Source organism: Ciconia boyciana, chromosome 4, assembly GCF_034638445.1.
Source record: "Ciconia boyciana chromosome 4, ASM3463844v1, whole genome shotgun sequence".
Lineage (NCBI taxonomy): Eukaryota > Metazoa > Chordata > Aves > Ciconiiformes > Ciconiidae > Ciconia > Ciconia boyciana.
This window is the reverse complement of record NC_132937.1, coordinates 68,959,677-68,987,179: the sequence shown is the minus strand read 5'-3', so window position 1 is coordinate 68,987,179 and position 27,503 is coordinate 68,959,677. Positions and strand designations below refer to the sequence as shown.

The 27,503-nt window shown below is 39.4% G+C and overlaps 1 protein-coding gene across 1 annotated transcript; it reads left to right on the top strand.

The window, feature by feature from the left end:
- On the top strand, window positions 1-25,167 carry LMNB1 (lamin B1). The gene is made up of 11 exons (XM_072859788.1): window positions 1-570; window positions 11,202-11,358; window positions 12,171-12,296; window positions 13,371-13,541; window positions 15,009-15,134; window positions 17,629-17,849; window positions 18,772-18,997; window positions 21,368-21,472; window positions 21,905-22,024; window positions 22,780-22,893; window positions 24,188-25,167. The coding sequence occupies exons 1-11, from the start codon at window positions 206-208 to the stop codon at window positions 24,227-24,229; spliced, it is 1,773 nt and encodes a 590-aa protein (XP_072715889.1). The 5' UTR covers window positions 1-205; the 3' UTR covers window positions 24,230-25,167.
- The last annotated feature ends 2,336 nt before the right edge of the window (window positions 25,168-27,503 follow it).

The window sequence follows — 27,503 nt, the reverse complement described above, 5'->3', positions numbered from 1 at the left end:
GCCCGCCGGTGCGGTGTCAGTGTTGCATCGGAGGCGGTAGTGGGCAGGTTGCTGTCCGCCTGGGGCTCGGCCCCCGCCCCCGCCGCGACCGCAGTTCTCGGCTTGGTTCTGCCCTTACTGCCGCGGCGCTTCCCGCCCGGTCTCCCTCCTTTCATCCCGCTCCGCTTCCCCCGCGGGCCGTGCTCGTCCCTCTCGCCGCTCCGCCATGGCGGCCGTCCCGTCAGCCGTCACCCTGCTGAGCCCACGAAGCCGGAGCTCCGCGGGCCCCTCGGCGCTGAGCCCCGCGCGCATGTCCCGGCTGCAGGAGAAGGAGGAACTGCGGCAGCTGAACGACCGCCTGGCCGTCTACATCGACAAGGTGCGGAGCCTGGAGACGGAGAACAGCGCCCTGCAGCGGCAGGTCACCCAGCGGGAGGAGGTGCGCGGCCGCGAGGTCAGCAACCTGAAGGCGGTCTACGAGACCGAGCTGGCCGACGCCCGCCAGGCGCTGGACGACATGGCGCGGGAGCGGGCCAAGCTGCAGATCGAGCTGGGCAAAATCCGTGCCGACCACGAGCAGCTGCTCAGCAGGTGAGCCCCCGGGGACACGGGGGGACGGGGGGGAGGCACGGCTGGGCCGGGGCCGGCGGCCGGGCTGAGCGGTGCCCGCCGTGGCGGCCGTTCCCGCCCGCCGGGAGGGCGGGGAGAGCCTGGCGGCGGCCGCCTCGGCTTTGAATGAATGAGCGAGAGGTAGCGCTGCCCCGCTCCGCCCCGGCGGGAGGCGGTGGCCCGGCCCCCGGAGCGCCGCCCTGCGCCGCCGCTCCTGCCGCCCCCCCGGCTGCGCCCGTGGGGAAGGTGGTGGCTGGCGCCCGGCTGCCGGAGAGCCGCCGTCGTGTGCCCATCGCTCTGGAGAGGAAGCCCTCCGGTTGAAGCGGTGTTGGCGGCACCCTCGAAACTTCGCCCGGGTTCACCCTCACATAGCTGAGATTGGAGGGCTCCGGGGTTTGAGTCAGGATGACCCGTCACCACCACCCCCCGTACAGACAGATGACTGTCCGTAAGGCTGGAGCTGCTTCAGGGTGAAAAGTGCAGAGTGATGACAGTTTGTATAGTGACTGTTGGGGGTCTAGGCTTTCTAAATGCCCTTTCCGAAAGATGTTAACTTCATAATACAAAAGTACACGAGTAGATAGTAAGTAGGGTTTTCTTAAAACAAAAAATAACTATAATTTCTGTTCATTTGCTGGATATTCAGATGCTACAAAAGGTAGATTTGTGACCACGTATTCTCACGATTGCAAGCTTTATGGCACAGTGCCAAGATCTGCACGCTTGCAGCAGACTGATTTGTGCCACTAGATTTTGCTTCTTACACATTTGACTTGATTCAGTTGTTTGTTTATTTGCTTCTGGTTGTGTTTCCCTTAAATTTGATTTCTGTGACCATTGTAGTTTTTTCCATTAGCAAAAGAGACTCTTCTGTTTGGCCCACTTACTGTTCTAACTTTAATCTTGGGATCACAAAGTTTGTCAATGGATTGATGTTGGGGAAAAAAAAAGAGCGGAGTTGTCAATCTTGCTTTACCATTGTATAACCTGTTAATTTTGCTTCTCAGTTAAATACACTCTCAGCCCTGATTTTTCATAATTAAAAAGTTATTTCTTGTGTGAACCAGCATATTGATGACTTCATGTGTCTGCAGACAGCTCCAATATCTTTTGGGCTGCTAACATGTTATTTAAAAAACAAAAACAAACCATGAGCTTCTAATTAGTGAGTCTAGTTGTTCTTGTGGTTAATTCTTGGTAGTCCATGAAGGTCTTGCATCAAAGAGATTATTGACAGTGACAGGGAAATTATGGTGTAGCTGCAGATAGGCACCAAAATGACTTGAAAGTCAAACCAGGAATTTCCACTTCTTAGTGACATTATGGAGGAAGATACACTCTGCTGTCAGCTTCTCAGAAGAGTGTATGTGGAGGGTTGGGCTCAAGATGCAGTCTATAGTAGATTTCCTTTCTATGGCTGTAATCGGGGTGCTTAATAATGTGAACATGGAAGTTCTTCGTAGTCTTGTTTACATTTTCCTGTGATGTGATACTTAGCAAAAACCTGATGATTTCGGGGGGGCAGGGAATTGCTCTTGTGCTGCAACTATGACCTCTTACGAAGAATGAAGTCTTACTGCTTGATTGTCAATACCCATCTCAGATCATCTTTGTACACCACAGAATACAGATTATAGTTCAGGACAAGAACTCCTGAATAGTTTAGTAAAACAAACACTTAACACTGTTTAAGGCTACTAGATTCTACATAAACTTGTATGTGGCTATTTATTTTTGTTTGGTGGCAGACCTTACTATGGCATGCAGTTTCTTAAGTTGTCTTTGAGTATTTTTAAGATTGATATCTTAGGAATATCAAAGCTTATCTGTAATTCTGTTTACAAAGTCTTAAAAAAGAACAAAGGGTTTTTTTTTCACCTGATTTGGAGCACTCCCTGATGGCTTCTTTCTTAAAGCTGTTAAGTCATATTAAAACGTCACAAAAATACTCTTAAAACACTTTGCACAAGTGTGCACAGGAGTACTGGTAGTCATAAAAAATCTCAGTTTGCAAGATGCGATGAGAATGTGTGTTCTCTTAACAGAATTTTCCTTGCCCTTTCAGAAAGCTGAAGTGCTGAAAGCTGGTGTATGCGCTGGCTTTAATTTAAATATGGGTAGAGTAACTGTAGTAGTTTGGGTCTGGCTAACAGAGCCATCTGAAAAAAAAGGGGAGTTTTCTGGCAAGTTTGGTGCTATTGTTAGATTCTTGCAGAGTAAACTTTATCTTGCCCTTCTTTGCAAAATACTCATCCTGGTTGTTGGAGTGAGATTCGCCTCATCTGCCCTTGGTTGTGAAAGGTTGCTGGTGGACGCGCAGCTGAGCTGATCTAGCAGTGTGCTGCTGCAGGAGCAAACAGTGCCATACGTTCCCATCACTGTCCTACCTATGGTTCTGGCTGTTGTCCTGGTTGCTCAGCTAGCTAACTTAAATTATTAAAATGGCAGAAAGATGTTCACTTTTTCTGCTGGTCTAGTTATCTGTCAACAGAGAAGTACCAGGACTTGTATATAGGAGGTGACTGAGAGCAAGGGAGAGAAGTGGGTCCAGTTGGGACTGTTGTTTGGTAAGCTGCAAACTGACCGCTTGGCTTAGGTATACTGGTAGTGACATCCTAAGAGTCAGATTAGTGGTGGCTAGGTATTTGCTTCCCTTTAGAGTCAATGGAAATAAATGGCAGGAGAAATTGCTCTCAAGATGTCCTGGGTCTGTGGAGGGAGCATAGATGATTCACTACTTAGTTGGTTGAAGTTGGGCAAAATGATTCATGGTCTAGCTAGCCTTCCTGTGCTATTTGAATATTTTTGTAGGTGTTATTCTTGTTTCCCTAGACACATGTGCAACTCTGCTTTGTCTAGTTAGTACAAAATGAAGCTTTATCCGTTTATTTTTATTCAGTCATCATCTTTAAGTGCCCTGCCTAATTAGTGCATCAAACTCAAGTTTCTAGTTACTTTCAAAGTGCTGTAGGACTTTTCTTATTCTTTCTTTATCAAAATTAATTTTAAGGCCCAGTCACCTATTTGTTGGATTCTCTGATTTTCTGACTTCTGTCTTATATATACGGTGTGATTTCCTGAATTTAAGTGCCAGAAGCTTATTCTGTTCACATTTTCAATCCCTCAGGAAAAACTGCATTTGTTTCTATAGTTGATACTGCTATATGTAGTGGACTTTTGCATACTGTACTTCTAGAGTGCATGCCATGCAGTGGGTACTGCTGTAGCTAAATAAATATGAAGGCTTCTTTTGATATTTCAAATCTTAGAACTAGGGGAAAAAAAGTGAGGTGAAAAAAAAACAGCATCCCTATTTCTGTTCTGAGGAAGGGACGGGGAAATTATATGCATGATTGCAAAAGTAAAAGGAGGCTTGTGACAGGGAGAATGGAGATATGCCAAAATAAATCTCTTCTCTCAAGACTGTATTGTAGAAAAAAAATCCACGTACTTTTGAGTTTAGGCGTTTAGAACTCTTGGATAGCTCTTAGGAGGTGGAGAAGACGGAGGTCTTGTCTCTTCCCTAATTTGTGAAAGAATTGGGAGAACTTACTGGTTTAACAACATTTTCAGTTCATTTTCTCTTTCCTGATTAGGGAAGACTTCACTGTATGCTTTCCCATTGGTGATGGCTATTGTAGAGACATCCCTCTACTTCATTCCTTCCTTTAAATAGTATGCTCAGTTGTGATTGCCATATTTCTGCATTCAAAGGCAGTAGAAGACATAAGCAGTAGTTCAACAACCTAAGCTCATGCTGCTAATTGAAACTGGTCTTGGGAACTTCAGAATCCTTCCTCTTGTTTCCAATAACCACCCATTTTCTGTGTGTGACTGCACAGTGAACTGAACTGAGAATCTGGAAACTGATCTGGCTGGAAAACTGGCTGTGATCGTGTTCACCATGCTGTAGTACAGGCACTGTTGGCCTGAGAGAGTGGTGCAGGAGAATGGCTGGGATTCAAAAGAATACAGTGTGCCTTCATCACTGTTTAAAGCAGTGGCTGGTAGCTTTAACTGTGGCTATCACTGTGGCTGGTAGCTAGGCTACTGTGGGGACAGTCCCTTCAAATAGGGGTATCAGGTAATCATTAGATTCAAATTGATGGTGGTGAGGTGAGGAATTACGGCTTCAATGAAGATCTGCCTGTGAATGGAGGACTAAAGACATTCTGGGCATATAAGCTTTAATGTTACGTAGAAAAAATGTCTGTGCAAATGGATTTCCAACTGCTGGACTTGCTCATGAATAATGAAGGTGAAACCAGGTAGATGCCTGCAAATAGCTGGATCCTCAGCTAAAGTCTCAAAGTGTGTGATGATGCAATTAGCACCAAACTTGTAGCTGTTAATTTTAGGTAGAATACCCTTCCTACAACAGAGCAGTGTGGCCTTGGCTGGGACTTCAGATTACTGCAGATTTCATGTTCCTTGAGAAAAGAGCTAAATAGGCAATGCAGCCAAAGTAGTGAAAGACATGATTCTTAGGCATTTCATAATGTCATCATTTAAGTGGCAGATACAAGAGTAGAGCTCTGAATAGCTCCATTACTCTGGCATCCTACAGACTGGATTAAGTTTCTGCTTTTGGGTGGAAGTGTGTCATGCTTTCATCACTTGCAATAGATGCAAACCAGGGAGAGCTGTAGAGCCAAAATGGTGGAGGAAAAATCCTGATATGTAACTTGAGCAATTAATGTAACAACGGTTTACATTGTGAAGTTTGGCACAGCTGTGTTACCTAGTAATGTTGAACAAGGGCTGTTCAGTAAGTCAGGCTTACTGTTACTATTGTGTTACTCAGTCTGCTTATGGGTCAAGTTTCAGGATAGATTTCCATTGGTGAGGTGAATGTTCATTATGGGGACTTATTTAAGTGTACAGCAGGTGAAAATCCCTAGCTGGACTTGTCTGTATCCTGATCTGTCATGTGAGGTAATTGCACTGTTTAGGAAGCATGAGCTGGTGTTAATACTAGTTCATTTAGGAAACTCTTTGTTTACATTTGTCTTTGGCAGGCTGAGATTTCACTGTGGCAGTTTTCCAGTGCAGAAGTACATCTGCTCTCCTGTAAGAGGAGACAATGTGATAAAAGTAACTTTGAAGGAAATTATGTGATTTATTGAAGATATTGGTAAAGGATATAATGGTCATTGATTATCATCAAGTGTTTTATAGAGTGCAAGTATCTATAGTAAGTGTAATTGTGGCAAGGAACTAGTTTTATGCATTTTTAGTATTTAAGAGATTATTTCTCTGGCTCTGTTGCTTTGTATCTTCAATTAGTCTTCCTTCTCATCTATATTCTGAAATGAATTTCTGTGGTGGGATTAGGCAGTAAAATAAATATCAGTAATAGCTTGGTATCAGCCTATGGCTTGAATTGCTGTGCAAGTGTGTGACACTCTGCAGCTCTGTACCCTGAGCAACTACTCAGAAGAACCATGTTGTGGTAATGCAAGCAAAGTTGTAACAGCTGTTCCAGGGTTTCCTGTGGTGCATATGTGGTATGCTGTAATGAGCTAGAGGAAGTGTTTTGAGGAAGCTGACTTGAAACTTTTCAAAGCATATTTTCAGTATTGTAGGTGATCTCGGGAAGTGAGGTGAAGATTGGTGGCTGGGGAACTACTGAGCTTTAATCTGAAATTTATCACTGTTCTGCTGGGTACTGTAGAGAGACCACCCAGAGAAGGAAGGAGGGGAGTGATTAACTTATTGCACAATAATTTAAGCAATTGAAATGTAAGAATATAATTTAAGTTATCTAGGAGTGTCTTCCGTGCCGTATAGGACATAACAATGCAAGGAATGATTTGCTGTAGGGTTAAAGGTGGTCTCATCATTACATGTCCACATTTAACATGGTAATGGGCAGTGACTTGATATGTATGCACTGCATATCTGCCTAGATTCTGCCTAGGTTGCTGGTCAGTGTAGTGGGATTCACATGGTTGACTGAGCTCTTCAAGAAGGGTTACTGTTGAGCAGTAAGTGGCTAGAGATGATGTATGTTTAGTGTTGATTTCAAACACTCAGCAACTGTGTTCAATTAAATAAAATGGGTGACATGAAACAAGTTGAAACCAAATTACATACATTCATTTACAGGAAAGGTAAGCTTGTCCAATTATTCTTATTGTCATGTTGATCTATATACAGAAACTTGAATGCTTTTAAGACAGACGTTTCTTATGTTACTGTAAATCACTTCCTTGCAAAACATAGCCTTACTGTTTTGTCTACCTGAGGGGGAAAAAACATGAAAAACTGACTGCTAGCTAAACAAAACCTAAAGCATTAATGACTATAGTTTGTTTCTTTGATTTTCATATTTCTCCACAACTGGAGTGGAAAACCAGCTCAATATGCAGTACCAACTAATTTTATAGGGATGTAAATATAGGCTGCATTATCATTTATTACAACACTTGTTATCTATGTAATGAATTGGCTGAAAACCAATGTTTTTTGAGGAGGGTTTGGTTAATGTTGGTAATGCTTAGCTTTGTGATCTGACCCTGTAAGTACTGGCAGAAATGAGTGAGTGGGTGTGGGAGGTGAGAAAAATCTCCTGTAGGGTGGTGGAATCCTACACTTGGTCAGTTTCAAAGGAACTCTTAAGTTACACGTGAGACCTAGCTACTGACTGAAAGGAGCAGTCTTCCTGTTTACCTTGCATTAGGTGCATGGTTTGTCTGGCTCCAGAAGGCCAATTCAACTTATTAAATTGGTAGATAATTATTTTTATCTTTTTTTGCTGCATGGCTTTTCTACTAACTTAACAAGAAACTTAAGAAGATTACAGGAAATTCTAGGTTATTTTGTGAACCTCAGGGTTGAGGGAAGAAGGGTGATTGTGCAAGAGCATGAAAAGGGAGCCTGCCTCTTTCAGTGAGCTGTTCAGTGACATGGCCATTTTGCTGAACTGCAAACCAAGTGGTCCAGGTAATCTCACCAAAGCAATGATTGCTGCTTGGTATCTGTATTTGAGAGCTTTGAATTAGCTTTAAATGAGCTAGTGCAGGTAACCAGACATAACTCAACCACAGTACCTTATAGTTGTTTGTGAGTTGATTTACTCTGCTTTACAGGTTATTAAGTTTTGGGAATGGTGAGCAAATTAACCTGCTTAGAAATCTGTGCCTCAGCTAGACTGCAACTGATATGAGAAATTAGCTTGTTTAATGGTGAGCTGGGCAGATGTACTGCAGTTAACAGGGTTACTGGTACTCCTGAGAATGACACTGTGGCATACTTACTGCTGTAAGCTTGCTTGAGTGGTTGGGAGTGTATTGGGGAAAGCAGATTGCATGATTTTGTTGTGGTGTGTGTTGAGCCATTTGGAAAGTATACGTGGCTGCAACTCCATTAATGAGAGCTGTGCTGGTAATGCTAGGTAGGAGTGAGACTGAGTTCTTTACACTCTAGTGTCTATGAGTTAAATGTTGTGGGTTAAATTTCTGATGTGCAAGTTTTCCCTGAAGTACAGCAAAAATGAATGGGAACTAGCTCTTTTTTGGGCAGGTCCTAGTTCTACACTATTTTAAAATAAATTACAATTCCATGGATAAGATGCTCCATGTACTTCGAAGTCAAAAGAGATAAAAACGAGCTGCTGCTTTGAAGATGCAAGTCAGCAATTATTTCTTTGCTTTTATTTTTCTTTTATGAGCCAAACTACTTGAAGGAGTACAGTTCTGGCTAATTTCTGAACACTACAACAGGAGGGTGTTTGAGTTTTATTTGTTGTTTTGAGATGTAGCTTTGGCTTTCTGAGGAGGAAAATGCTAGCTATTGTCAAGAGGCTGAAGTTCTTCCTGGTAAAAATTACTAGGTGTAAGGGTGAAGTATATGTTGTGTACATTTGGTGTTTGTTTTCATAATTCACAGAGGCTTTTCTGATCTTGTTTCACTTCTTTCCCGTATTCCTTTAGGGCTGGGATGACACTGCTGAGTTGCTGAGATTACATCTGGCTTTCAGCATTTGAAGTATTGGGCTCCAGTTTCTGTTTTCTGTCTGAGAATTGTTTGGATGAGCTTTCTGCTGGTTAGACAACTCATAACACTAACAACTAATAGTGCTTAATTTTGATTCTTTTTTTCCCCCTTCTGTGACTTCAGTTGCATTAAATTAGAGGACGGCTTCACAGCCAATCTTGCTGCAAACAAGCAAGGAAGGTACTTTGGGCTGGTTAACTGGTAATGCCTAATTTAGTGGTACAGGTAGTGTATTGGGTTTTAATCATATTGTTGTTGCTAGTCCATGTTATACATCTTTTTCTCTGCCTCCCCAATTACAAGAGCTCTCTTTTCAGCTGCCTACCAGTTTGTAATTGGTAGAGGTGTTTGCATTAAAAAATTTTTAAAACAAAGTAACTTTAAAGGTATGTGGGGAGTCTTCCTGTTTTGGAGTCTGGGATAATTGAGGGCAGAGTGGGGGGTGGCACACTATGGCCCTGTGTATGTGGGACTTCCTAGTTTCAGGATCCAACTTGATAGGCTTGGTTTCAGCATGAAGTCTTGTGAGAGCCTGTGTGAAACAGTTTCTCAATGTTTTGAATAAAGCTTTCCCCAGCAGTGATCAAACAGCAAAGGCCTTATGTGGGCCCTCATACTTCCCAATAGGTCATGGAGAGATTCTTATTACAGATTTACCATAGTAAGACACCTTTCCTTTCTTCTTTTTCCTCCTCTGCTGTACAGCTTTCTTGCATGCTGAAGTTCCTACAGGCCTGGGTGGGAGGGGAGGGACAAGGCAGAGGCCTCCAGTGAATAATGCAGAGAGCTGGAGGTAGGAGCCCACATGGCCGAAACCTAATTTCTGTGCTTTTGTCTGAGCTGTGGACCCAACTGCTCTAAACTGTTGGGTCTAGGAAGTGGTGTGTAAAATGCCATGGAGGGACTGGATAGCATTGAGCAGCAGAAATGAAAAAAAGTTGAGTACAGAAGAGTCCGCATGTGTCACAGGCTCTTGCAGTCTACCACTTCAGTGAGCGTGGTGTTACTCAACAGGAGCTGGATTAGCTAGTGCTAAGTCTGTTACGTAAAGCCTGCCATCTTCTGGCTTTAGTGCTACAACAGCCAAATGTTAACTTTATTTCTACAGATGGTTTTTTGCAAGCCTTTCTGCACACACCTCTCTTGAGCACAATGCTAATTGTATATGCTTGCATGTAATCTTGGAAAAGCATCTTTTAAATTTGAGAGTCTCTCCTTTTAAAATTGTGTTGAATTTGCATTAGTCTCATTTTGCTGAGAAGCATTGCTATTGTTTCTTATAAGCAGTACAGTGGTTAAAAAAGTAGTGAATGTATTAATGCTTTAACACTTTCAAATCTTGCTCTTAAGAATCTTTATCCAATTTTCAGTCTCCTCAGTTTAGTGTTGTGAATTCCAATTTTTTTTTTCACTTCTGCAAAGAGAAGTGTGAAAACTGAAGAAGAATGTGCTAGCTGTTGTCTTATTGAGCCTGAATCTGTCCATTCCTGTAAAATGTTCATAGTTTGATTATAAATATCTAGAACTTCTACATGCTACTGCCTTTACTAGGGAAACATGGATATCCCAGAGATAAGAATAATCAACTTCAAGGTGGAAGAACTTGTGTTATGCATTTAAACACAGCTGCTTGTGCCATCTAAAGACCAACAGTCACTTTGATTCCTGAGTATGGTTTTCCTTTCCCCTGTTTTTCATAGTAACCTGTTATAGCATTATTTGTGAATAATCAATTTAGGCTGAAGAGTGTGGGTTTGTGTTTATGTGGCATTACTTTACTTTTCTAATTTAACTTCTTTGTTTGCATATGCTGTTTTAGGGAATAAACCCCTAGAAACTGTTTGACTGCTTGTGTAGACATGAAAACTAATTTGAGTGGTAATTTGGAAAGCTTGTGTCTTTGCTTTCGTAAAGAAAAAGATATTTGTACCTCTGCACCAGGGCAGTTTCAGTGATGGCACAGACCATTGTCTGACAGACAGGATTTGGGTATTTCCTCTGATCTGTGGAACTTTGCCATTAAGTGTTATTAGAAGGGTGCTGCAAAGCAGTTCACTATACTACAGTTTCTGCTTACGGAGGACTGGCTTATAGGTAGTAAACATCAATTTTCATTGAGAAGTTGGTCTGTTAATTGGAAATGGGCTATTTGCAGTCCAGCTAGTGGATCTGCACAAGTTCCTGCATGGATAAAAGGCAATGAACTTCTTTCCACCCTATGGAAAGAGCCTTCTGATGGGAGAACTTATTTCTTTCTATTAAGATTCTGGTGAAGGTAGTACATTTTCACAGTGGCTAACTAAAGAGAAAACAAAAGGTGCCTTTGATAAACACATAGTTTCCCCTTTCCATGTATGCCTCTCAGACTCTTTTGACACTCTTAAGTTTCCCTTATATTTAGATTTCTACACAAGTAAAATATTAAGCTATTTTTATATCAGATGAGAAAGCCAGAACTAAGGAGTTGATTTAAATTAGAGTAAATTAAGCCAAGACAAAATGTTTTTGTTGGGTGTCTCAAGTTTAAAATTCAGATTACACCTTGTTTTATTAGTCAGCAGTCTACTTTGGGGGCATTTCTAGACTTTCTTACCACTTTCTCTGATTTATTCCAGCTATGCAAAAAAGGAATCTGATCTTAATGGAGCCCAAGTCAAAATTAAGGAGTTAGATGCAGCCCTCAATTCTAAAGAAGCTGCGCTGGCTACAGCCCTTGGAGATAAGAAAATTCTAGTGAGAGAAATAACAGATTTGAAAGATGAAATCGTAAAGGTGAGAAGAAGAAATATTTAACCATCAAGCTTCTGTCAGCAAATTAGGTGGTTTTTATAGATAATACATCCATAGTAAGAGCTGGCATTCTGGTAAAATGCAACTTTGTAGCCAAAAAATGGATGCAAACCTGTCATCTAGTCACAACTAGAAAAAACTGTGGTTCACAGTCAACACAGGGAGCAGTATTGAGTAGGCATCTGTGTCCAGTACCATTCAGTTTATTAAAACTGCAGACACTGAAATTGCAAGGGATGGTACTTATGTTGAAGAAAGCAGGTCAATTGTCAAAATAAACTTGACGAATTGTGGGACTGTTTCAGGGGAGAGACTGACTTCACAAATACAGATAACGATAACAGTTTGATTCTCTCTGACGTCCTTTTTGTGCTGCCTGTGGTTCTCCATCTTCTGGGCATCTAATAGAACAAAGATGAAGAAAAAATTTTATGCTAGTTTTGTTAACCCTTTGAAACACATGATTTGTGACCTTAAGCAACACTACCTCAAGAGGATTAGTTGAGGAGACCAGGAAACTGGTGTTTGCCATGTAGGAAAACTGAAGTTTTGTAGGGAAAACTGATAATTTTTAATGCTAGTTACCAATGTGACATACCTAGAACTCACTTGTGCAAGCAATTGCAAAAGCCAGGGGGGAAATACATTAGTGGTGTCTTTTTGATTGGATTTGATCGTCAAGTTCAACCATAAAGTGTAGTTAGCTGTACTTCTAGGTAGCTGAGGTCATTGTGTTATGTGAGTTCTGCTATATAATCATTGTTGTGTTGATTCTTTTATTTCTTTTCTTAAAGCTTGAAGAATCTTTAAGTGCTGCTAAGGAGCGGCTTGCTCAGGAAACTTTACAGAAAGTGGATCTTGAAAACCGATGCCAGAGTCTCACCGAGGACTTGGAGTTTCGTAAAAATATGTACGAGGAGGTAAATGCTTTAGTCTCAAGAATTCACATTTTTAAAGGGAAGAAGACAACTGGGGAGTCATTCTAGAATACTAAAATAATTTAGGTTGGGAGGTACCTCAGGAAGTCGTCTGGTCTAAACTCCCACTCAGCAGGGTTTACCGCTATTCTAGCTGGAAGATTTCCAACTTTTTTATTGAAAAAATGATGTTAACTCAGAGCTCTTGTGATAAAATAGCTTCATGTATCATGTTGTTTCGTGTTAAATTCTGGCTGTGTTATTGCAATGTATGTGTCTTCTCATAGTAATGAGAAAGTAGGTTAATAATTTCTCACATAATCCCTTTATGAGAAATAAAGTGGAGAAGGACACTTAAACAGATGCTATGGACCTGTACTGGTTTTTAATTTCAGAACTTCCTAATAGGATGCTTTTGAATAATGGAAACAGAGATTGATAAATATTTGTCTTTTAGAGCTTTTTCTTGCCATCCTTCCTTTCACTTGTAGTACTTGAGGCTTTGCAGGAGGAACCTTAGAGCAGTAACAAATGTACCTAACCATACTGTCTTTTGTTCTGTGTGCACATTTCCTTGTGAATTGTATTTTCAGCTTTGTTCATGTTGTTGGAATCCTTTTTTCCAGAGACCACAGGCAAGCATACAAATAAGTGGGGAAAATACTTGTTAGGTTATTGAAAGTGACTGTTTAATTTCACAGTACTTTCATTTTGTGCAAGCATAGAAGATGCCTAAAGAAAGGGGGGATGTATTTCTAAAATCTAATCATACTGAGGTGTATTTGTTGAAAATGCAGACAGCTCTCAGAAGTAAATGTGACTTTACATGCTGATGGTATCCTAGCTCTTATTTCAATGACTGGCTATTGCAAAATAAGGTACCATGATCAGACTGGGGAAATGACCCTGTGTTTCTACTTGTGATTCTACTGAAAGTTTCAATGCCAAACAAACTAATCTAATGCTGATCCACAAGGCTAGCTAAAATCTGCATCGCTATCTGCTCAGCAGATAGTCTTCTAAACTTGTTTTGTCTCATATTTACTGAATGTTATTTTATTTTTCTGGTTTTCTTAGGAAATCAAGGAAACAAAACGGAAACATGAAACTCGCTTAGTTGAGGTTGATTCTGGGCGTCAAATTGAATATGAACATAAACTGGCCCAAGCCCTTCATGAAATAAGAGAGCAGCATGATGCACAAGTGAAGCTGTACAAACAAGAGCTTAACCAGACTTATCATGCCAAAGTGAGAACATCTTTTCATACAGTTGTCTGATGTGCTTTATTTTTGTTTTATTTAATGGAAAGATACCCTAATTACTTGTGTTTCAGAGGATTTTATTATGGAGCTTGCTTTAAAATTACCATGCTTTTGAATGTGAATCTGCATTTTGAGGTCTCATTTTGGGAGCAGGTTTAATCCTCAAGAAGTACAATAATATAAGAGTAGGAAGCACTGTGTGAAGGTGAACTGCAGGGAAAAAGTGATTAGTACTGGGATTACTATGAATTCAAGGAAAGTTTATGTGTTATTATGTAGCAGCTGTAACATAGTCTTGGTGATCAATAAGGTGTCCTATATTTTGTATAAAAATTATTTCATAATAGGGCTTGCTGAGAAGACAGCATCCTGAGTCCTCTGGTCCTGTATGAAACGTGGAAGTCTTACCACACCCCATGATTTCTGCTTTTCTTCCTTCTAGAGAGGAAGCATACTCAAGCTGAAATCAGTTATACTTCATAATTTCCTTCCTCTGCTATGATTCAGCATTTCGCTGAGGAGGGATTCTGATGTCTCAACTGAACCTGGTTTCTGTGGCTATACTTGTTGCAGTTAATATTTCTGAAAACAAGGTGGGATGTTACAGCAGAAAAGTTGATACAAACTGAATTTATTAGCATAGTTTTCAGTCTTTTTAGTCTCAACAGTTTGCAGTTGCTTATCTTCAGGGCTTCAATCTGACTTGGAAAAACTTATTTAAAATAAGATCTAGCCAAAAATATTTTAAAAATATTTTTTAGTCTAAAAATCTTTTCATAACTGAGGCTTTCTTGTTCCCTCTCTTCATGTATACTGTTTCTGTATTTTTGGACTCTTTTAAAATAAAGTTTTTATTAGATTCCATTTCATCTGCAACTACAAGTTCAATAAGTCTGTGGTGCTGCTCAAGTGGATGTGGTAGTGTTCAGCCGGAGTGATGTAGCGAGTTTAAAAAGATAATTATTTGAGCCTGAAGTTGTGATAGAATGAAACAGTAGTGACTTATGGCACTGGTAGTCTAATCTGAAGGCACATTACAGTTTGCTTATGTTGGCTGAAAATTCATGTAAGTTTGCTTGTTTTCTGAGAATTGGTAATATCAGTTTAGCTTCTATTTAAGCATACTCAAAAACAGTGCTACAGTAATTAAATATATAAAGCTAAACATTGGCCAGCATGAAAACTGAATTTAGAAGTCCAACTTCAGTAAATGTCTACAAGGGAAACTTAAGTTTTTAATCCTAGAAAAAATATTCAGAGGATTGTGATTTCAGGTAGGGCAATCCAGCATAGCAATTGAGCCACCATATTTAACCCCTAAAGAAAGAGATGTTTCATTGTGTTAGAGCTAGAGAGGAACTTCGTAGCTTAGTGTTGTGTGGTTTTTAGTGACTCATTTTTCTTTTAATAAAAGTTACCTTGAAACTGATGTCTTAAATTGATCTACTGCAGCTTGAGAATGCTAGACTGTCCTCTCAGAAGAGCAGTACTGCAGCCAACTCAATAAGAGAAGAACTGCATGAAAGCCACATACGAATTGGTAATCTGTCTTCCCATGTCGCCAGTCTTCAGAAAGAGGTAACAAGCTGTGACTCTTCAGTCTTGCTAATTACAGTTGTTGATTTTTATATTAAAGGACTTTCAAGTTAAGGGAAAGATGTTCAGCATCATGACTTGAATTTGTTCTTCTGTTCTACTGTTCTGTACTTTTTCAAATTTCTTAACGTGTCCTTTCAACAATGTTGAATTTTTTGTGCAGTATCCTGCTACAGAGTGAGTATTTAAAAGGTGGTACTGTTAACTGGCTTTTGCAGAAACTTTTGCGGATAGATGGGACAATTTTAGACAAGAGCTCTGTATTAAAAGTTCTTGACATTCTAGGCAATTTAGTTCTGTTCTGTAGTAATTGGACAGCCTAGAATAGGATTCCACAAAGCATCATTCAAAGCCAGAGCTGGAATATGCAATCTCTGTCTGTTTGTCTCTTTTCATCCTAGATCCAGTTTGCATCTAGAATGCTCTTTTAAAAAAAAAAGGTCTTACCAGGATAGGATGAAATAAGAGACTGAGAAAATACATCAAATAACTGTACTTGAGCATTTGTAGAGCAGGGTCTTGAGCAGAAACTAATTATACTTAGTCAGATCACAGAGCACATAGATCACACCCATAGAAGTATGACACAACCTATGACAAGCCATATGTTCAGTACTAGCTTATTTGATGGTAGTAATGTCATGTGCCCTGCAGTGGAAAATCTAGAGTGGAAAATCTAGAGTGAAAATGAAAAATGTTAGGAGTTGGTTCTGAAATGGGCTTTTGTATTTTACTAATCAGTTGAAAATGCAACAAAACATTTTTTAAAAAAATATTAGTAATATTTGAAAATATTAATTAGTAATTAAAATTAGTAATATTAGAAAATATTAGTAATATTTGGCTTTGATACTTTCTGCAATACACTTTGAATTGTGTTCCTCCTGTACAGTAGACTCTTGTAGGACTTCAAAATTCTGTGTATTTCAAGTGAAGACTATAAATGCAAGGGATGCTATTTCATAATTTTCCAAATACCTTGCAGATACTATTATGAGTCTTCCCAGTTTTCCTGTTACATAGGAGTCTCTGGAAAAGATCAAGTGATGTAATGAATGAGCATGAGGTTACACAAGAATTGGATTGAGAGTTTTTTTGTCTACTTAGATCTTATTTCTGCCTTTAAATTACCATCATCTTTCTTTTGGTGGTTCAGTCAACAGTTGTTTCTGAGGGGTTTTTTCCTTCTTACTTTAGTTAATTACCTGTGTTCTGTTGCTTACTTGGGAGGGACAGCTAGGTTCAGAAAATTTGCTTCTGAATTTGCAGAGGTGTTGGTTGTTAACTTCAGGGCTACCAAAATCAACTTCTGCCAGTTTGACTGTAATTGTCCACCAAAAAACCCATTTGCTGCTGTGGAGTTTTTTTGGTAGTGCTAGTGATGTCAACCAGTAGAGTTTTGTTTTCCATTTGCTAGCACTAACTTTAGCTTTGTTCTCTTGGAAGAAGACAACTCTTATCACTGATGCTGGTCTAATTTGAGTTACCAATACTAAGCTCTGTAGTAGTTTCTGTAGTAGTTTCCACTGGGATCTTCCATGTGACACTCAACTCCTTTTATTAAATTCCTTATCTGACTCTTTAACACTGACAACCAATTACACTGGTCCTCTGCATCAGCCTTTTAGACTGTCTGTTTTCATTGTCTCTGGACTATGATGACTTCCTAAGTAGAGTGCCTGCATAGCAAACCTGGTGACTTAACCAGACGAAGTGGTTGAGGGGCATTGGTTCCTGTGTCTGTCCTTTAATTAAAAAAAAAAAAAGTCTCAAGAGACTATCAAACAGAAGAAAGCACGCTCAGGGAAAGTAAGCCTCAAAGCTGTTGTCACTTGGCCTTTCTTTGATAAGCATTCCATTCTGTATGTACAATATTAAGTTCTGGTGGCTTAATGTAATTTTTAAAGTATGTGACAAATTAGCTTTCTTCATGGAACAGTTACCGCTGGACTTTCAGCAAGCCTTGAAGGCTTTGATAACAGGCAGACAGGCTTTCACTGACAACAACCCCTATTCCTTTAGAGTGACTTACTCCCAGAATTCCAAATTGGCAGCAGTAAACTGAAGCAGGAAGTAGACACCTGAAAGTTAAAGAGCAATTACTTACTGCAGGATCTGAAGTACACTGAGCTGCACTTTGATTCTTTGTCCTGTCCAGCACATCTTAAATGGTTTGACTCTTGAGCTCAATTTTTCTTAACTTAATAAATTCAGGTGTAGTAACATATCTTCAGATCTCAGAAAAATGGAGTAAGTAGTTGTCTTTCAAAGTATGTTGTAGGTTTCATTGGAACTTAAGGTGTTATGTTTGTAGGAGATGAGGTGGAGAACAGGAAGTTGAATATGAGCGAGTCTGGATTCAGAAAGGGGGGAGGATGCTTAACCTAATGTTTTGAATTCCGTGTCACTTGAATAGCAGAGTGTATGGAGGTTTGGGTGAGCTGTCCTTTGCACCACTGTTTTCAATGCTTTCTAGTGTAGAGCATGGCAAGACAGAGTGCAAGAGCTTGAGGAAAACTTTGCCAAGGAACGAGAAGACTATCGCAAAATACTGTCTGAGAAAGAGAAGGAAATGGCAGAGATAAGAAGTCATGTGCAGGAGCAGCTGAATGACTACGAACAACTTCTGGATGTTAAACTGGCACTTGATATGGAAATCAATGCATACCGGCAATTGCTGGAGGGTGAAGAGGAGAGGTATGGAAGAATGTAGCAACAAATGCTGGTATCTGTGTGTTTCCTTTACCTGTCTCAGGTTAAAAGGCAGTTCTTACTGGGAATGCATTCACTAAGTGCTTTACTCCAGTTTCCAGGGCACTGTTTGTTTTTGCCCACTCCTATCTGACACACTTCTAAGTCTCCGTGAGACCAAGCTGCTTGAGTATCAGACCAATAGCTCTCAAGGGAACAAATACCATTCTCCTATTAAGATTCAGCACTGAGGATGTAATGAATTGACATTTGTAGGTCTATTTGGTGCCATGGTTACTGTTCTTTTTCAGAGTTAGGTACAGTGTTATTTAATTGTTAGCCAAATTTCTTTAAGTATAGAATAATTTTAATAAAGTAATAGCTGTTATGATTGCCCAGCTTATTAGCTAGCTGTATTTTCCCCATCTGACCCCAGAGTTCAGCAATACTGAGAACTTTCATCTGATAAGTTACAGCTGTAATTTAAAGTAGTTTGATACTTCACTGTTTTCTGAATGACATCCTACTGGTCCAGGCTGATTCCTCTCAAGTGTGGGGATGAAACCGCAAAAGCTCGTGCCATTGGATTTTTACATAAATTTTCTACAATGGCTTAAGTTCCCCTAAGTTTTTTTCCGTTCCTGGGTAGATGGAACAAGTAGTCTTTAACAAATGCATAGAGATGCCTTTATGATTTTAATGTAGTAGTCCATCAGTATTCTATGCTCCAAAAGCATTAACCAGCTGTTTGACAACATCTTATTCAATTCTTCAAAAAGTACCCAAGGCTTCACTTTTTCATGTAACATGCTTTGTTTACTATACTCCTCTACCTTTTTGCTGTATAATTCTATGGGAAGAAGAGGAGAGGGGGAAAAAATAAAACCAAGGTGCGATGTATGCATATTTCTTCCTTTCTTCAATATAGGTTGAAACTTTCTCCAATCCCATCTTCCCGAGTGACATTTTCACAGGCTTCATCAAGCCGTAGTATGCATACAACCCGAAGGAAGAGGAGGAGGATTGATGTGGAGGAATCTGAAGCCAGCAGTAGTGTTAGAATTTCCCACTCAGCTTCTGCCACTGGAAATGTCTCTATTGAGGAGATAGACGTTGATGGAAAATTCATCCGCTTGAAGAACACCTCTGGACAGGTTTGAAAATGCACACATATCACGACTTTACGATGGGCTGATTAGATGTAAAAGGCATCCTCAGCACCCTTTCCGCCCTCAGGCTTCATGTTGACCCTGGAGCTAAAGCACGCTGTATAAGAGATCACTAAAACTAGTGTGTCACAAACTAAACTTTCATACAGTATTCTGGATTGATTATGATTTCTTCCTAATGATTTTTAATGCTTTTCATAGCAATTGTTTTATTGCTATGTTGCCCACCCAACAAAGTGTTATTGCTCTTCAGAGATCTACCTTGCAAGTGATCTGCCTGTAAAGCTTTACAGATAATAGTCATTGATAGCCTAATGTCTGCTTGCACTATTTTCTACTTTAGAAGCCTTTTAAGAACTTTCTCTGCCTTAGAAAGCCCCAAAAGAAATACGTACTGATGCAAAATCATTCTAAATGTAATTAAGTGCCTATGTCCCTTGTACTTGCATATAGCAGCTGAGGAAGAAGGAAAACTATGATTTAGAGAAGCATCTGCAGTTTTTAGGAGTCCTCAGTTCCCATGCCAAAGCCACTTCTGATGGCTACTCCTTTCAATTCTTAGAATATAAATATTCTATTTCATTCTATGAATAGGTTGGAGTTTGTACTGGGGGGAACACACATATCTATTTATCAAAGGTTACTTCATTTAAGTAATAATCAAAACTTTTCCTTGTCTTGCCCTCAGAATGATGCTGTTATATTTGGTACATTTCCCCCCCCAGTCCCCTCTGTTCCTCCCCCCCGCCCCCCCAATACTTATAATTTCTGCTTAAGAAAAAAAAGTCCCATACTATATACAGTTCTGAAACTCATCACAGGACGGGTTGGAGACTGGGGACTATAATTTCTTAAAGCCTTTGTCTGGGGGAAGAGAGAATTGAGCATTGTCTCATTAGGACACCAGAATTACAAGACCTAATTTCTTGCAGCCTTGATTTCAGAAAAGGTCTAAGTAATTTTTGCCTTCTCCTGTGCTGTCTGTGCCTCAGCTGTGCGTAGAAGTGTTAGCTGCATTCTTTGTTTTCAGTGGCATGTAGGCTTTGTCTAATGTCATCAGATCCTTTACCTTCACTAAAAGGCAGCTCATCTTGATGTTTAAGATGACAAAGATTGGTCTGGTTCCAAGTGTCTCAGTCCTCTCTAATCAATGAAGAGATGGACAGACTCCTCCAGATGGTGTTACATATGTACCTTAATTACCTGCCTGGGGTGTTGGCTGAGAGTGCTGACTTCATTTACTGAATGGAAGAAACCTTGGCAACTGTCTTGGTCGAGACAGCTAAGCATTTAGATGACTAAATTCAGACAAATCAAAGACTACTTCTAGTGAGTCAGGACCTGCCATTTTTTTCCTTTTTGAGTTTTTCAAGCTTATGGGATTTTTTTCTCCACCACTTTGTGTACCATGTGGGTTTCCTGCCCTTTTATTTAATTTAACTACACATTCATTGTTCCATGGAAGGACTGTCAGTTCTGTTACCAGTAGCCATGGAGGGTTCATGGTTATAGCACTTTGCCAGGGATCTAGATTTGAGCAACTGTCTGTAGTGCAGTGTAATAAGCTGTACTTGAGAATTTTCACAAGTATTGGACAGCTTTTATACATATATAGATAGAAAATATATAAGTTCCTCTTTAAGTATGGTATGTTTTGTTGCAATGACCAACTGAATGTCAGCATCCATTAAGATAAATAAGATTGGTTTAGATGATCTTTATGTTAGATGATCCTGTCTGTTTTCAGACTCCAGTGGTAACTGTTTAATACTTGGAAACTGTCTGTTGGTGGGAGAATTTAAAAAAGATCTACTCTTGTTTTGAAACAGTCATTCTGTAATGATGACTTGTATATGTTCTACTAGATTTGCTAATGCTTTTCAAGTAGTTGATAGGCAAAAGGTAATTGAAAGGAAAAGATAATGTAGGTCTTGCAAAGGAATATGTAGTGGGAGGTGTGCATATGTAGAAACACATTTTAAGATGACTGACAGGAATATTTTGGTTTTTAAGAAGCCTGCTTGTCATTCTGTACTTCAAAAAAATGTATTATATACTTGTAAGGGGATTTTAATATTTATTTATGTATTTTTCTGGACCAAGCTATAACAAAACTGGTGCAAGTTACAAACATCAGTTAATACATCAGAACTGAAAAGCAGGATGTATTAAGCTTTAACTTGAAATAAGAAGTAAGACAAATTTAACTAAAATGATTCGAACTGTATGCTGAAGATCAAGTGATAATAAATGTTTTTACTGAAAGTTTTATGTGCCTCATGGCCTTATGTAAAATACCCTACATGTGTAACTGAAAATGACTGCCGATGGAAATTTTTTTCTCCTTTTTATTAGGATCAACCTATGGGAGGTTGGGAGATGATCCGAAAAATAGGAAACACTTCTGCTAGTTACAGATATACCTCAAGATACATACTAAAGGCAGGCCAAACTGTTACAGTAAGTTGTCAAGCTTCAGCTGTTCAGTTGAAATGGGCTTTAGGCCAACTTGCATATGTCTGTAAGATACAAGGTTTTTAGTTTTGTCCTTTCTATGTACGTGTTCAGAAAATAATAACCTATATTTGTATTGGGCATTAGTTCTATCAATTGCTGGGAAGAGATTGGACAGAGCCATATTTTTCAGAAACTTACTTTCTATATGGAGCAATAATTTTGACCATAAACAGGTGAATTTACATATTCAAAAGTCTCTGCGTTAAAAAACATAGGGGTGTTTTATTGTAAGAAATTCTGGAAGTAGGTAGCGATTTGTATTTTCTTAACTGGAGGAGTCACCAGTGTCACTTAAATGGAATACATTAACTCAATAAATAACATGGAAATGCATAAGAGTAGCAAATAATGCTCATGTGTTACTACTTTTAACAGATCTGGGCTGCAGATGCTGGAGTAACTGCTAGCCCTCCCACTGACCTCATCTGGAAGAACCAGAATTCTTGGGGCACTGGTGAAGATGTGAAAGTTGTACTGAAAAATTTTCAGGGAGAGGTAAAGTAACCTCAGATGTGTTTAAACTTGTCTTTCTGTGGTGCCATCCCCCATAAAGATGGAGGTAGAACCATTGTTAGGACTTTACACATGAATGCATGTGAGTATTTAGTAAAGTTTTCTTTTTGCTTTCCAACCAAGCATACTGTACCCCTGTCTGTCTTAACTGCAATTTAGAAATGCCATCTATTGAAGCCTGTGACATTTTTGCCCTATATTGAGTAGCAGTAGTAGAAAAATTACTTGTTCAGACACTGCACTCATGCCAGAAATTGGGCAACGTCTTTAGAATATGCTTTGAAAAGAAAAGGTTTTGGTAACCTCTTCACTGATTTGTCTCTTAAATTAGTTTTCTTAAAACTGTGTGTTTATGGGGGGTGAGGAATGTTACAGTGAAACTCACTTTAAGCAATGAGGCATTAATTCTGGTAAGGTGGCAGTTAAAACTTTGGATAGGACAGTCGCTACAACACCTTGTAATTGAAAGAAAATATTTAAATATATAAAAAAAGCAAATTTTGGTAGAACTTGATGAGAGTCTTGTTAGAAAGACTCTTTTTAATCATTGAGAGATTTAAAACTATCTATTTAAGTTATGAATACTGTTTATGCATATAGCAATACATGAAAAGTATATAGACAAAATCAGTACAAGTAGCTTTCCCAACAGCTGGAACTTCCATTTCTCAAAATCTAAATAGACTAGTGCCAGATCTTCAGAGGAGTCAAATCTTAAAAATAAAACTCTGTTGCAGGAGGTTGCTCAGAGAAGCACTGTCTTTAGAACAACTATACATGAAGGGGAAGAGGAGGAAGTTGAGGAAGAACCAGCTGAAGCTGTGGAGGAAGAAGACCTTCACCACCAGCAGGTATCTTGTTTTAGGTTACCAAGGTTTATTTAGGTTGAAAAAACCAGATATCTAAGTCATGGATTTTTGGAAAAACATCGTACCTGTTTGGGTGTGGGTGTTCTCTTATTTTTGCTTTATCAGTAATTGAATGAAAGCATGAAGCTGTGTTATTAAAACCACTGTAAAAAAATATTACTTTGCATATTCCCTTGATGGAGAGTAGTAGATTTTTCTTAAAAGAAGGTTTTAAAGCTTAAAGATTTGGGGATTTTTTTTTCTTAAACTCTGTTCCTGATAAGGTTTCCCCCAGGCCAGTTGTTCATGGTAAAGTTTGGCTTAAGCAGGTACACCTGTATTTACCTAAAATTTTGAGAACTTAAATCTCACACTTTCTCTGATAGAGAAAGTGAGAGATTTGGAGACACTATCAGAGAAAATCTCTTGCATGCTGAAGAAATGCAGCTCTGAAGGCAGTGACAGTATAAAATGTTTTGAAATATAAGGGAACATACTGAGATATAACATAGTTGATTGTTCACATTCTGAGTTTTATCAAAACCTTACTGTTTTGACCAATTCTTCTACAAAAAAAAAGTGGGGGGAAAATGTAACAAACATAAGCTCCTGTACTGCAACATTCAAGTTTGCTACTTTGCCTAAGACTTCGCTATGTTTCAGTTAGTATATAGCTTAAAGTCAATTAGCAAAGATAATATAGAACAGTAATTAAGTGTGCACGTGTAAACAGCCAAAAAACAGAGAGAGCTGGCTGTGTTGGAAATCGTGATTTTTGGCAACCATGGTTTTTGGCCTATAACCGAATCATAACTGTGTGGCATTTAATATAGAGTGAGGTTTTTATTGCAGTTATGCAAAAAGTACTGAAGTGCATCCAGCTGCTCTTGTTGTTTCTGGGATTGTGTAGTTCGGCTAAAGTGTGTGTCTTAGTAGCTATACTTACAAAAATGTTATAGAGATTAGATTTCCTTAGACAAAAACTCTCAAGGTACTTGTATATGCTCCCTGCAGTATTCACCACCTGTCTAAACTCAGTGATGCTTTTTGACTGGAGATTCAAATATGTTAATTATTTAAGCTGTGTTTTTCTGGTACCTGTCCTCTCATAAGAAAGGATATCTAGGATTCTTTTACTTAACAGGGGTATAACAGGTTGTACAGCTTTGCATGCTGACTCTTGCTTAGACCATAGCAGGCTAATAATTTCATATATTAAAAATGTACAGTATATTTTGAGTGCTAAATCTTTTACTGCTGAATTTTTTTCAAAGATGACTCTTTCTATCCATAACAGGCAGGCCGAAGGACATCTAACAGAAACTGTGTGTTCATGTAAACTTCCAGTCAGCCAGGTTCCTCAAATCATGGTAATCCTTGCCTACAGAGCAGACCTTTCTCAGAAGCACAACGTATTTTTGTATTTTCTGTATGTGAATTCTTAAACTGCGAGTCTGATGGCCTTAACTTCCTTTGCCGCTGAAAAGGAAGTTTTGTAAAAGAAGTATCTAACTTTCTCGCAGGATGTGAATTGTTTACTCTGAATGATATACTATTTCAAAAATGATGTCCCTGTCCCCCAGATTTATATGCCAGTCTTTTTTTATGGAAACCTTGCTGGAATAGAAATATTCCACAGTGTTTTGGGGATCAATTTTCTTGGATTACACGACTTTAGACTACGCAGTTGCTGTTGACCTCTTTATATTTAGGTGCTGTTGGGGAAGGGGAAGGCGTTTTTGATACTATGAACTCTTTTATACTGGAGAGGTGTGTTTTTTTTTTCCTATGGCACAATCAAAGCTATAAAACGTTTTTAATAGAAAAGAACAGCTTTGTTAAAAAAAAAAGTCTTCAAAAACCAACAAATGAAAACCAAAAAATCACACACAAAAAAACGTAGCCCAGCTGATCATGTAAACACTCAGAGGATGAAGGATGCAGTAAAACTCCTTATTGGTATTCTTTTCCTTCATTTAGATTTCTTATTCAGAAGGGGATTCTTGTTAAATGTGTTAGTTGTGGTGTTAAGATAGTGTAACCAGCTTGCTTACATGATTTTTTTAACAAATAGAAAACTGTTTTAATATGGATAGTCTTGCTTGTTTACAATTTGTAGGAACAAACCCAAGTCTCTTAGGGGTCTAGTCTACATTTGTATGGAAAACAATTGTAATTGTGTCAATGTGGAAAGTTTCTGTCCTTTCTGCATTAATCTAATGTCTGAAAAAGATGTTTGAATAATGTTTGAATAAAGTATCTCTGTTTAAGATGTTACCAAGTAAAGGTTTTGGAATTTGTTTCTTCCTAGAACTAAGCTAAAAGTTGAATGAGTGTTGAATACTTGGAACTGATAGGCTTTGAAGCTGGCGAAATGTCCATGTAAATGGAACAGTGCAATTGTGCAAGGTCCTGCACTTGGGCCACAGCAACCCCATGCAACGCTACAGGCTTGGGGAAGAGGGGCTGGAAAGCCACCTGGTGGAAAAGGACCTGGGGGTGTTGGTTGACAGCCAGCTGAGTATGAGCCAGCAGTGTGCCCAGGTGGCCAAGAAAACCAATGGCATCCTGGCTTGTATCAAAAATAGCGTGGCTAGCAGGACTAGGAAGTGATTGTGCCCCTGTACTCAGCACTGGTGAGGCTGCACCTCAAATACTGTGTTCAGTTTTGGGCCCCCCACTGCAAGAGAGACATTGAGGTGCTGGAGCGTGTGCAGAGAAGGGCAACAAAGCTGGTGAAGGGCCTGGAGCACAAGTCTGAGGAGTGGCTGAGGGAACTGGGGTTGTTTAGCCTGGAGAAAAGGAGGCTGAGGGGAGACCTTATCGCTCTCTACAACTGCCTGAAAGGAGGTTGTAGAGAGGTGGGGGTCAGTCTCTTCTCCCAGGTAACAAGTGATAGGACAAAAGGAAATGGCCTCAAGTTGTGCCAGGGGAGGTTTAGACTGGATATTAGGAAATTTTACTTCACTGAAAGGGTTATCAAGCATTGGAACAGGCTGCCCAGGGAAGTGGTTGAGTCGCCATCCCTGGAGGTATTTAAAAGACGTTTGGATGAGGTGCTTAGGGACATGGTATAGTGGTGGTCTTGGTAGTGTTAGGTTTACGGTTGGACTCGATGACCTTAAAGGTCTTTTCCAACCTATACGATTCTGTGACTTGTAAGAATTTCTTCTAAATAATGGGTAACATAAATTCACGTTTAGAAAATTAATTCTTCAGAGCTTTATTCAAACTGCGTTGCATAACTGTTTCTGCTTCATCTTTGCTCATATGCTAATTCTTACTGGACTGCACCACATCATAAAAGTACCAGGCTGAGCAGTTTAAGCATGGCACAATAACATAAATAAAAATTTAGAAATACTGTAAATAGTTGTCTTAATCTTAGTCTGGAAGTATTTTTAAATGCACGGTCAGAATTTTGGAAGTTTATTTGAGCTTTTTTCTAGCATTAGTCTCATGACAAATTTAAGACCTTTTTTAACATGTCTTTCATCTTGGATAAGTTCCCTTTTCTGGTGAACTACATGGTGACATTGCAACCTTGTGCCAGCAGAAGGTGGTGGGGGTGGCCAAGGGTTATGCATATGGATGAGGATTAGGGGAATGCTGCTTTTGACAGTAATCCTGGCTTAAACAACTGCATTAAACCATGATGTAATACTTGATTTAACTTCCTGTTTATACTTGAATGTTTACATAGTATAAATATTTTCCTGTCTTTTATGCATCACTCTATATCCCGTAACATTCTGAATACTTCTCAATTCAATCTATAGGGATAATGGCTTTCTAATCATTGTAGTCACAGATATCTGTAGACATACACCATATTAATGAACATGTATGTTGTAGGAAATGGTTACTTCCATTCCTTGTTTATTGTTTTCAAAACTAATAGCACAGGCTAGCAATGTATTCCAGTAAAGACTTGAGTAGGCCAGTTAAATAGAACTGTTAATCTCTCCAATCAGTAGTAAAGAAAAATACTTTGCATGTAGGCATTGGGTACCTAATTCTTAATTCACAGTAGGAACCTGGCAGTATAATCAAGCATTCTTGGTTATAGCTTTTGTAGAGCCTGTTTTTTGTCACCAGGATGATGAACAGTGCTGTAACTCTCCTACTTGAATGTGTAGCTAGGAGCTGCTACTTGAAACTAATTTTCTCTATAAAGAGAGCTTTTACATGAGTCTTGTGAATATTCTGGTAAATAAGCACTCTTGTGATGGATGACAATGGGAGAAATGCTGATTTTAGAAAAATTATTTTGCTGTTATAAGTATTTCTGTAAACTAGCATAAAGAGTGTTGGGAAACACAAATTACCTTTCTGGGGAGTGTGTGCGCGCATGTGTGCTCACTCTAACCTTTAGAGTGAAACATCCTACCACCAGGTGGAGATATGACTATTAAAATATTTTAAAAACCCAAAACTTCCTACATTTGCCTGTGAGTTCCATAATAACTTTTGAAAGTTTCTGCTTTATTGAACAGAACAGCTTCTGTTCTCCTACCTCTTCCCCATCTTTCCACACTGAAGTCCAGAAGTACATTTTGATTACTGCAAGGTAGGGTGGACCTTTCATTGCTGCACTGAAAAACACCAGCCTC